This window comes from Ovis canadensis, chromosome 14, assembly GCF_042477335.2.
Source record: "Ovis canadensis isolate MfBH-ARS-UI-01 breed Bighorn chromosome 14, ARS-UI_OviCan_v2, whole genome shotgun sequence".
Lineage (NCBI taxonomy): Eukaryota > Metazoa > Chordata > Mammalia > Artiodactyla > Bovidae > Ovis > Ovis canadensis.
Window position 1 is genome coordinate 71,148,860 of NC_091258.1, and position 12,833 is coordinate 71,161,692.

At 41.5% G+C, this 12,833-nt stretch overlaps 1 protein-coding gene across 1 annotated transcript; it reads left to right on the top strand.

Annotated features, from left to right (window-relative positions):
* Positions 1-5,619: 5,619 nt before the first annotated feature.
* LOC138419600 (zinc finger protein 420-like) lies at positions 5,620-11,873 on the top strand. The gene is made up of 3 exons (XM_070289312.1): positions 5,620-5,653; positions 6,667-6,762; positions 10,270-11,873. Exons 1-3 carry the CDS (start codon positions 5,620-5,622, stop codon positions 11,871-11,873), a joined length of 1,734 nt encoding a protein of 577 aa, XP_070145413.1.
* Positions 11,874-12,833: the final 960 nt, after the last annotated feature.

Sequence of the window (12,833 nt, forward strand, 5' to 3'; positions counted from 1 at the left end):
CAATGTTGAATACATTCCCTTTGTGAGAGATCAATACGGGGAGGCACTGGTATCTGAGATTCCCATTGGGATGTGGTTCGGTGTTAGGATCTTAGGGAAGTCGGGGAAATGCCGTGATGAATTTACATGTGGATGCAATTCAGCTCTCTGGAACAGGAGTAAGAAAGTGCCCTTGTTAATAGAATGAACTCAGCATTCCAGAATTTTTCAGAAGTTAAAGTAGCAGAGACAATCCTCTATACTGATAAGGAAAATATACTAATTAAGTGGACTATAAGCTACAGATCATGGGACGTATACAGGAGGTGGAACTTGCAGAAAGCTGACATTTTTCATGGTAGATTGAGATCATGCTTTTCCTAATATTGCCAAGAAGCCTGGCAGTGATATGCGTTTTTACATGTACTCTTACCCCGTGACCTCTGATGTTCACTGGTTCAGGTGCTTCTGGGAGATTTCCACGCTATGAAATTCATTTTTTAATTTTTTGTCTTGAACAAGGGTCTTGGAAAGAAAAATGATGGATATGCCTATCACAGTTAATGAGGAAATGCCGTATCTTCTTAGTTACTCTGCTTTGAGAAATAAACACTGTCAGCTAAAACAGATGCACACTTTGAGAGATGTGCATTAAGTTTTATTTGGGGCAAAATGAGGACAGCAGCCCAGGAGACAGCATCTCAGAGAACTCTGAGAAACTGCTCCAAAGAGCCAGTGGGGGAAGGTCAGTATGTGACTTTAGTGAAGGGGGAGTTCAGTGCAATCAAGCACTTACTTTACAAAAGTTTTCCGGCCAGTCGTGAGGAACTGAATCGTCATTTAGTGGTTTAGTGCTTTTCTAGTTATGAAGAGATGCAAGGATTGGGATCATGAAAGCAGTTCCTGAAAATATCTGACTCTCCAAAGACCTGTTCCACCAGATTCCCTGGAGCAGAGTGCCCCAATCCACCCTAAACTACGACTAGGGGACTGAAGTCAGTTGCAGCACCATAGGGTTCATTCTTCCCAGAGGCAGATGGCAAACGCCCTTGTTGTTGCTCAGTTCAGTTCAGTCAACTCAGCCGTCTCTGACTTTTTGCAACCGCTTGAATCACAGCCTGCCAGGCCTCCCTATCCATCAACAACTCCCGGAGTTCACTTAGACTCACGTCCATCGAGTCAGTGATGCCATCCAGGCATCTCATCCTCTGTCGTCCACTTCTCCTCCTGCCCCCAATCCCTCCCAGCGTCAGAGTCTTTTCCAATAAGTCAACTCTTCACATGAGGTGGCCAAAGCACTGGAGTTTCAGCTTTAGCATCATTCCTTCCAAAGAAATCCCAGGGCTGATCTCCTTCAGAATGGACTGGTTGGATCTCCTTGCAGTCCAAGGGACTCTCAAGAGTCTTCTCCAACACCGCAGTTCAAAAGCATCAATTCTTCAGCACTCAGCCTTCTTCGCAGTCCAACTCTCACATCCATACATGACCACAGGAAAATCCATAGCCTTGACTAGACGAACCTCAGTCAGAAAAGTAATGTCTCTGCTTTTAAATATGCTATCTAGGTTGGTCATAACGTTTCTTCCAAGGAGTAAGAGTCTTTTAATTTCATGGCTGCAGTCACCATCTGCAGTGATTTTAGAGCCCCAAAGAATACAGTCTGAGACTATTTCTCCTGTTTCCCCATCTATTTCTCATGAAGTGATGGGACCGGATGCCATGATCTTTGTTTTCTGAATGTTGAGCTTTAAGCCAACATTTTCGCTCTCCTCTTTCACTTTCATCAAGAGGCTTTTTAGTTCCTCTTCACTTTCTGCCATAAGGGTGGTGTCATCTGCATATCTGACGTTATTGATATTTCTCCTGGCAATCTTGACTCCAGCTTGTGTTTCTTCAGTCCAGCGTTTCTCATGATGTTCTCTGCATAGAGGTTAAATAAGCAGGGTGACATATACAGTCTTGACGCACTCCTTTTCCTATTTGGAACCAGTCTGATGTTCCAAGTCCAGTTCTAAGTGTTGCTTCCTGACGTGCATACCGATTTCCTTAAGAGGCAGGTCAGGTGGTCTGGTATTCCCATCTCTTTCAGAATTTTCCAAGGTTTATTTTGATCCACACAGTCAAAGGCTTTGGCATAGTCAATAAAGCAGAAATAGGTGTTTTTTTCTGGAACTCTCTAGCTTCTTCCATGATCCATCGGATGTTGACAATTTGATCTCTGGTTCCTTTGCCTTTTCCAAAACCAGCTTGAACATCAGGAAGTTCACGGTTCGAGTATTGCTGAAGCCTGGCTTGGAGAATTTTGAGCATTACTTAACTAGCATGTGAGATGAGTGCAATTGTGCGGTAGTTTGACCATTCTTTGGCATTGCCTTTCTTTGGGATATGAATGAAAACGGACCTTTTCCAGTCCTGTGGCCAAATTTGCTGGCATATTGAGTGCAGCACTTTCACAGCATCATCTTTCATTTGAAACAGCTCAACTGGAATTCCATCACCTCCACTAGTTTTGTTCATAGGGATGCTTTCTAAGGCCCACTTGACTTCACATTCCAGGATGTCTGGCTCTAGATGAGTGATCACACAATCTTGATTATCCAGGTCGTGAAGATCTTTTTTGTACAGTTCTTCTGTGGATTCTTGCCACCTCTTCTTAATATTTTCTGCTTCTGTAGGTCCATACCATTTCTGTCCTTTATCAAGCCCATGTTTGCATGAAATGTTCCCTTGGTATCTCTGATTTTCTTGAAGAGATCTCTAGTCTTTCCCATTCTGTTGTTTTCCTCTATTTCTTTGCAATGATCTCTGAAGGAGGCTTTCTTAATCTCTTCTTGCTATTCTTTGGAACTCTGCATTCAGATGCTTATATCTTTCCTTTTCTCCTTTGCTTTTCTCTTCCCTTCTTTCACAGCTATTTGTAAGGCTCCCGAGACAGCCATTTCGCTTTTTTGCATTCCTTTTCCATGGGGATGGTCTTGATCCTTGTCTCTTGTACAATATCATGAACCTCATTCCATAGATCATGAGGCACTCTATCAGAACTAGGCCCTTAAGTCTATTTCTCACTTCCACTGTAAAATCATAAGGGATTTGATTTAGGTCATACCTGAATGGTCTAGTCATTTTCCCTGCTTTCTTCAGTTTCAGTCTGAATTTGGTAATAAGGAGTTCATGATCTGAGCCACAGTCAGCTCCTGGTCTCATTTTTATTGACTGTATAGAGCTTCTCCATCTTTGGCTGCAAAGAATATAATCAATCTGATTTTGGTGTTGACCATCTGGTGATGTCCATGTGTAGAGTCTTCTCTTGTGTTGTTGGAAGAGGGTGTTTGCTATGACCAGTGCATTTTCTTGGCAAAACTCTATTAGTCTTTGCCCTGCTTCATTCCGCATTGCAAGGCCAAATTTGCCTGCTACTGCAGGTGTTTCTTGACTTCCTACTTTTGCATTCCAGTCCCCTATAATGAAGAGGACATCTTTTTTGGGTGTTAGTTCTAAAAGGTCTTGTTCAGTCGCTGGCAATGCTTTTGGAAAGTGCCGATTTGTAGTTGACAACACTCCTGTGTGTTTACTAGAGATGCTGGGATTTGGGAGTGGGGATTTTCATCACTCAAGCCCAGGTCTGATCATTTCCAGTACACTCCACTCTCATATCACAGATAGATAGAGTCTCATCACATTTCGGTATTTTCCAAAATGTTTACAAGAATCATATGTTATCATATGCTTATCTATGTTCAGCTGTGCTAATTTTTAAAATATAGTTCCATGCAAATGGTAGTTTTTTGAGGTAATTAAACAATTCAGAACCAAAGCTGTCTATTTTTTTAATCACTGTGTATGTCTGCAGCCTAGTCTATTTTTAAAAATTAAAATAATATTGTCACATGAGTGTATGTACCTCGGTACTTTGTCTCGTCACAACAAAGATTTGGAGTGACAGACATTAAAGCCCTTGGCGCATCACAGCTCTTGGGTCTTGGACAAACCGTGTTTTAGCTTAGGCAAATCAGTGTTACAGCTCTATTTTATTTAGAAGATAGCACGAGAATCCATCCTTGAAGCGTGAGGGCATGCCAACCCAAGGACTTGTAGAGAAGAGATTGGAGGAGTGCAGGAGGGAGGGAGAAAGAGAGGAAGAGGGCACGAACGCGGGAGAGAAAGAGAGAAAGCACTTTGGCTCCTGCTTTTATATGTTTTTCCCTCGACCTGGGCCTGCCCTATGCAAATTGGGTTTAGCCCGGAGTGCTGTTTTTTCAGGAGAAGGCAGTGGCATCCCATTCCTGGTCCTTGGACCCTCTTTGACCTTCCTTGACTTTTAGCCACCGCCATTTTGGACTCCTTTTCCCTATTCTACCTACCTAACAATATCATCCTCAAATATTTATGTACATTTTCAGTCAGTTAAAAATTATCCTGATTTTATTGACATGAGAATTTGTCTCTTAATAAGTACACAGTCCCATTTTAGTGTATGTCTGTATGCATGAACATGTTAACATCATTTGATTGATTTTTTGTTTTTCTTTTTTGAAGATTCCGTGAAGCAGGGAATAGCTACCCACTCCAGTATTCGTGCCTTGAGATCCCATGGGCAGAGAAGCGTGGCAAGCTACAGTCCCTGGGGTTGGTAAGAGTAGGACAGGACTGAGTGACTAACACTTTTCTTCTTTTTAGCATTATTTACAAATACAGAAATTTCTATAAACTTTCATGAGAGTTAGCTCTGTGCATTTGTCTGTGTTTGATTAAAGTCTAGAGTCACAAACTGAAGTAAAAGTTGCTGCTGCTGCTAAGTCGCTCCAGTTGTGTCCGACTCTGTGCGACCCCATAGACGGCAACCCACCAGGCTCCCCCGTCCCTTAAGTTGTCATTTAAAGAATGTTCGTTAAAACATTTGCCAAAAGATGATACAGCAACATTATTGACTTTAAAGTATTCCTGTTATACATTCAAGTCTCTGAAAACTGTCAGAAAGTAGTATATACCAGATTGTTAAAATGATTCTTGCTGCCGAGATTACTATCCTATCAGACCTGTAAAATCTGTAAAGCACTTAAAGTTCAAAGTTAAATGTGAATTCTTTCCTTACTATTCTACCTCGTTGCTGTTCACACATTGTCACTCATGGAGCAGAATTTTCCACGTTACTCGTTCAAATAAGCTTGTGAAAAATGTGGCACACTGAGCCCACTCCCGAACATTTGGATCAGGAAGTGCTTTGTAAAAATATTTCCTGTTTCTTTTGATAGACAGTTTATTGTCTGTCAACTGAGTACAACACTCAGAAATAACTATGCCAATGTTGATCTGATCATATGATTTCTCTTTCAAATCAGAATAATTTCTGTAGTGGTTCATGGATCGTATCTCATCCTCTTTTCTTGGGGTTAAAAATGTGGTAGAAAATATTACTGTGTAAAAATTATATTCTTGTGTAACACCAGACATTCTCCTAAATCAAAACCATTTCTCTTGCTGGTTTCCTCTTGGGTCACATTAGGAAGTCTTCCCATGGGCACATGGCACCTTTACTTTGCATTTCAGGGACGGCTGACATTCCAGGATGTGGCCATAGACTTCACTGAAGAGGAGTGGGAATGCCTGGACCTCGGGCAGCGAGAATTGTACAGGGACGTGATGTTAGAGAACTACAGGAACCTGGCCTCCTTGGGTGAGGATAACTGCCTTCCAGAATCCCTTCTCTACCCACTGGGTTTTGGTTCCTGCATTTCAAGAATGTCTCCTAGAATCTTCTGCTCCTTATAATAGTTTCAGATCCCTGCTTTCTATGGGAAAATGGATATTTATGAGTTGAGAAAGAAGACTTCATGATGATTCATTATGATTCTCACTTTTCCTTGATGGAATCTGCCTCCTTCTTCTAGGTTAGTGCTAATTCTGTAGGTTCTGTGGTATAAAAGGGTGCCACTCTCCTTTATAAATCAGATTTCTCCCACTTACTGACTTTGGCCTTAGTAGTACTTGACTAGAATCTCAAGATCTTTTCTTTATGTATTTGTTAGTTAGAAAAGTGCTTCGATAAAGTATTGGGGGATATAACTTTCTAGGCTATATTAACATTCAACCATGCCTTCTCTAGAATGTTAATAATGAAATAATGTAAAGAGCAAGGTAACAGTCATGTCTGACTCTTTGCGAGCCTATGGAATAGTCCATGGAATTCTCCAGGGCAGAATACTGGAGTGGGTAGCCGTTCCCTTTCCAGAGGATCTTCCTAACCCAGGCATCAAGCACAGGTCTCCCACAGTGCAGGTGGCTTCTTTACTAGCTGAGCTACCAGGGAATGTTAATACAGCTTAGGAAATTATGTCCCCAAGTACTTTAGTTCTAGGCTCTATTAACATTCTACCATGCCTTCTCTGGGCTTCCCAGGTGGCACTAGTGGTAAAGAACCTGCCTGCCAATTCAGGAGACATAAAAGAAATGGGTTTGATCCCTGGGTTGGGAAGAACTCCTGGAGGAGGACATGGCAACCCACTCAGTACTTTTGCCTGGACACTCCCATGGACAGAGGACCCTGGCGGCTACAGTCTATAGGGTGGCAAAGAGTCAGACGTGACTGGCACGACTTAGCACATGTGCCTTTTCTTCTCACTTGAATACATATTAGATTGGAAACTGATGAATCTCTTGTAAAACGAATATTCCTTTTCCTGATATCAGGTCTTGTGGTCTCTAAGCCAAACCTGGTCACCTTTCTGGAGCAAATGAAGAATCCCTGGGATGTAAGGAGACTGGAGACACCAGCCGTATACACAGGTAGGGGTCAATGGATGGAGCCGACCACTCCACGACAGGTCCAAGGATTAGTGAAGAATTCATCTTTTTCATGTGGTTTGGGAAGATCTGCTTCAGTGGAAATGGTTTTAGAGAAGTCTGGGTTTCTTTCTGTTGCTGTCATAGGCGGATATCACCTGCCCCATTCTGTCCCTTTAAATCATTCCTGAATTCATCTCCAGTGATTACTTTTTTCAATCACAGTGAGAACTGAAACCCTTCTCTTGGCCTGTGAAAACCTGCATGAATCGATTACTATTCCATTTCGTGGGGGGCAGGGGGCCCCTCAGAAAACTGAACATTTCTGAATAACTCTAAGACGCTCCTATTAAAGCTTCTACCTCTAGATGACAGTGTGTGAGCGGAATTGAGGACATACTGCCAAAGTTCTAGGAATACTGGGGCAGAGTTTGTTTGTTTGTTTGTTTCTGACTTATAATTTCTAAAACACTGGAAGCTACAAATATGATCTTATAAATTTTAAATTCAAGTAATTTCTTCACTGTATAAACCAAAACCTCCCTAAAGAGAAAGAATGCCAATCTCAGGATTACTTCAAAGTTTCTGTTTTCTTCATATGAACTCATATGAAATGTTAAGTGTATCTGCCCCAATTCCTCAATGCTAAAAGGCTTAACTGAACTGAACTGAACTGAAAAGACTTAAATATATTCAATTAACTCAAAAAATTTTCAAATAAATTGGCATAAGAGCTTAAAACGTTTTCTACCATATTTTTAATGGTTTCAAACTATTATAATGTTTAGATAATAGAATCTTTTTAAAACGTTCTTATTGGAGTATAACTCATTTACAATGTTGTACTGCAAAAAGAATTCATTTTACATATAGATATCTACGCTTTTTAAGATTTCCTTCCCAATTCGATCTCCACAGAGCATTGATAGTGTTCGCACCATACTTTGAAAGTCTCTTTTCTGAATTTCTCAAGAACTGCTTCTTTATTTAATGAATCTTGTTATCAACTTCCACAGATTTTCTCCTACGTGTCCTCGCTTTCTGATTAGACCTATGTCAGTATCATTTATGATTTTTATATTGAAACATCATATAGAACATGCTAAAATAAAAAGTGGATTAAAGAATTAGAGGCATCTAGCGGCATCAGCATTTAAGATGACTGAAGTGGAAGAGTAATCATTAGACTGCCTGTCTCTTCTTCATTTAGTGGTTCTTGTAGCTTTTTGTCTTGCTCCTTCCTCTACACCATACTTCTTTGTCGTCCCATTTTGTCAAATTTTCTGTGTTTGTGGTCTGTTCTGCAGGCTGCAGGATCCTAGCTCCTCTTGCTCTGTTGTCTTCCCCCTAGGGGGTGAGGTTGGTCCACAGGCTTGTACCCTTATCCCCTTGATCTGGGCTTTGATTGCTGTTATTGTGACCCATGCCTCCCCAAAATATTGAGGGGAGCTTCCCCTTGGCTCTGTGGTTTTCACTGGTCTCTCGGGGTGGGGTCTGCTTCTTGGTTTGTGGAGAAGAGCCCAGATGTGTTTCTTCCCTCTGATTCTGATCTGTAGTCAAGGCAGGTAAGATTGGAGAACACCTACTGGGAGAGAAGCCACTAAGCATTGCTCCTCTGGGATTGTTCACCTTGGCGTGTGCTCATGCACTGTGTGAGTCTCATGTGACCGCATGTTGGCACTGCATCGGCCTGCCTTCAACCATGGGCATGTTGGCACATTGCTCTGGTGCCAGCAGCTTTCACTTTTAGGGATTTACATAAACTGTTTGTGAAAGCAGAGAGATGTGCCTCCTCAGATGTTGTTTTCACTGGAACACCAGCAGAGATCCAGTGAACTCAGGTCCCAGAATTGCATTCATGGAGCTGGACATGCTGTGGTGCTCTGGGGGCAGCTCAGACTCTAGCCTGGCCCTTCCCCCTAGTATACATCCCCACAAAGTCTACAGCTGCTAAAGCTACACCTCCCATGTCTGTGGGAGCCCTGGTTATCCATTCAGATGCTCTGTAGGGGCTGAGTTGACAAAGCCAGTTGCAGGTATAAAAGCATGGTTTGTGTAACCGTGAGGAGAGACTTCAGTTTTCCTTCCTTAACCCTGGGGCTAGCTGAGCTTTCAGCTCCTTCTATGTGTGTGGGCCACCCACAGGTGTCTGCTGCAGAAGCTGCCCCAGAGCACAGGAGTCTGCTGATTGTGGAGGAGGTGCATGGGGGGAGGCTGTGGCTGGAGCTCAATAGAGCCCACCTGGGTGGTGGCCCTTCGTAGTGCTGGGAGAGGAGGGGCCAGCACAGGGGGAGAGGGGCTGCAATGGTGGGTCTTCCCTTTGGGCATCAGTCAACAAAGGTGCTCTGCTCTCTGGTGGTCAGGCTTCCTCATAAGCATTCTAGTTATAGAGCTCCTCCATCACCCCCGGCCCCTCAGGATGTCTCCTCACAGCCCACAGCAGTCCTCTGCCTGGCTATGCTCTCCAGACCCCACATTTCAGCACCCAGCCTTTGTCTGCAGCAACAGATACCCTTTCAGGCTGGGTGGGCAGGGCTGGCATCAGTACGCTGTGTACAGGTCTCACTCTGTCCTGCTTCCACAGACTGTTGCCGTGTTCTCTTCCCACAGAGAATGAGGCTCCCCTTCTGTCCCAGCTGAGCTCACATCAGCCCCAATAGATAGGAATAGTAGATAAGAAAACTTTCATTTGATATCTTTCAGCTGTGTCCTCTCACAACACCCGTGGTTTGATGTCAAAGAATCCAAGATTAGAAAACTTAATCCAAAAAGCAAACCTAGGAATATATGAAAGAGCTTACCTTGGAAACGAACACTTAATGAAAGTCCGGGAATATATGGGGGTATGTGAAAGACCGAGAAGATGTTTATATGGACAGAAAGAAACCAAGACAGTTTCACACAATGGGGACATTACTGCCATAAGAAATGAGCAATATGAGTCAAACTGTGGAAAACACCCACTTCAGTTATCAACAGCTGCAGAAAAGTGTATCTGTTCAACCAAAGGCTTAAAGCAGTTTTTGAAACATACACATTCTCTGAAGGGAAATGTGGAAAATCTGGAAAGTCATCCAGTCTCTACTGCAAATACTCATGCAAACCACTCTGAACACAGACTTCGATTACACATACATTCAAGCACGTCTGAAAACCAGAAATTGAAAAACGATGGGGAAAACTCACAATATAATCAGCTTGAGGGATCTGTGAACAAGGGGTCATTATTCTTCCACCAACAGACAATTTCTCTCCATTCCAAAATGTGTAATGTTGATATTAATGGAAGAGAGTTAATCCCACCACCATTGTTGAATACACATCATGATACGGTTAATACGGAACAACTTCTCACGTGTAATAATACGAGACAGGCCTTAAGTAAGAGCTCTACCCCTAATAATTACAAGAATATTTATGATGGAGTGAGAAGCCATTCATGCAATGAAACTGGGTGTACAACTGAACAAGACTCTCACCCTATGAAATATCAGGGACCTCAATCTTCAGACAAAGACTCTAAAAATAGTACATGGAGGAATATCTTTTACCAAACATCAACTTCTGCACTAAATGAGAGTACACATACTGGAGAGAAGACTTACAATTGTGAATATGGTGATGTCTCTAATCAGTCTTCAAATCTCACTCAACAGCAGAGTATTCAGAATCCGCAGAAAAGTTACAAGTGTACGAAATGTGAGAAAGCCTTTACTAACTCATCCAGTCTAAGTAGTCACAGGAAAATTCATTCAGGATGGAAATCTTCCAAATATACAGAGTGTGGTAACACCTCTAATCAGAATTCAGAGCTTAGTCAAGATCAGCAAATCCACACTGGCAAGAAACCTTATGAATGTAAAGAATGTGATAAAGCATTTATGTGTTACTCAAACCTTAGTCGACATAAGCGCATTCACACTGGGGAGAGGCCTTATAAATGTACAGAGTGTGGCAAAGCCTTTAATCGGAAGTCATGTCTTACTGATCACCAGAGAATTCATACAGGAGAGAAACCTTATAAATGTAAAGAATGTGGAAAAGGCTTCAGTTGCTGCTCAACTCTTACTCAACACCAGCGAATTCATACTGGAGAGAGGCCTTATAAATGTGAGGATTGTGGCAAAGCGTTTAGACAGCAGTCATGTCTTACTAAACATCAAGTAATCCATACTGGAGAGAAATCTTATAAATGTAAAGAATGCGGAAAAGCCTTCAGTTACCACTCATCTCTTACTCAACACCAGCGAATTCATACTGGAGAGAAGCCTTATAAATGCAAAGAATGTGGGAAATCCTTTAGTCAGAACTCAACTCTTATTGAACACCAGCGAATTCATACTGGAGAGAAGCCTTATAAATGTATAGAATGCGGAAAAGCCTTTAGTCAGTACTCAAACCTTACTCAACACCAGCGAATTCATACTGGAGAGAAGCCTTATAAATGCAAAGAATGTGGGAAATCCTTTAGTCAGAACTCAACTCTTACTGAACACCAGAGAATTCATACTGGAGAGAAGCCTTATAAATGTAAAGAATGCAGAAAAGCCTTCCGTCACTACTCAACTCTTATTGAACACCAGAGTATTCATACTGGGGAGAGGCCTTATAAATGTAAGTTTTGTGGCAAAGACTTTAGGATGCACTCACATCTTACTAGCCATCAGAGAATTCATACTGGAGAGAGGCCTTATAAATGTGAGGACTGTGGCAAAGCGTTTAGATACCACTCAGGTCTTAATAAACATCAAGTAATCCATACTGGAGAGAAATCTTATAAATGTAAAGAGTGTGGAAAAGCCTTCAGTTACCACTCATCTCTTACTCAACACCAGAGAATTCATACTGGAGAGAAGCCTTATAAATGTAAAGAATGTGGAAAAGCCTTCAGTCAGTACTCAACTCTTACGCAACACCACCGAATTCACACTGGAGAGAAGCCTTATAAATGTATAGAATGCGGAAAAGCCTTCAGTCAGTACTCACATCTTACTCAACACCAGAGAATTCATACTGGGGAGAGGCCTTATAAATGTAAGGATTGTGGCAAAGACTTTAGCAGGCACTCAGGTCTAACTTACCATCAGAGAATTCATACTGGAGAGAAACCTTAGAAATGTAAAGAATGTGGAAAAGCCTTCAAAGCACTCATGTCTTACTCACCATCAGAGAATTCCTACTGGAGAAGTGGCAAAGGCTTTAATCTGAGCTCTCACCTTATTAGACAGAGAGCACGTACTGGAGAGAAACCCTACTAATAAGTGATGGAAGAAGTTTGTCCTAAACATACACTTCAGAAAATACAAGACCATTTATTTAAGGAAGATAAGGAATGACATAAAGAAAATATAGAAAAGTATTTAATAAAAATTAAATCTAAATAAATATCAGAAATTGCACACTAGAAAAAGTGAAAGTCGCTCAGTTGCTTCCAACTCTTTGCAACTCCATGGACTGTGTCCATGGAATTTTCCAGGCCAGAATAGTGGAGTGGGAGGTGGATTTTTACCAACTGAGCTATCAGGGAAGCCCGCAGATAGAAACCATTTCATCAATTCTGTTTTTTGAAGTTCCTCTTCAGGAGAAGTATTGTAGATAGTAATCCATAGTTAAAACAAATCGAAAATTGATATGTTAGTATGGATCACAAGATGAAAGTTGGTATTTAGAAATGTACAAATAGTAGCAATATATCTTTGTTTATATTGACATGATTTGTGGTTGTTTGAAAACCAAAATCAAAGTGATTCAACTCTCAAATTACTCCATGCTGCTATTCTTCATTTCTAGTGTGTAGGCTAAGTTACGTTTTTGGTGGTTAATATCTCAAAGGTGAGACAAGGCCTTCAATCCTAGGGAGAAATCATTTGTATTTATTCTGCATTAGAAGATTAAGGACCCAGGAATGTAACATGTATATCTAAATGGAGGTGTTAGTCATTCATGTCAAACATCCCTATAGGTCACCATGAGGTAAGTGTTCAGGGAGTAATTCCACATATTATAGTAAGATGTACATTTTCAATAGTTATGTCACTTGCTTTTTAAGTAAAATACAATGACAGTTCACTGAA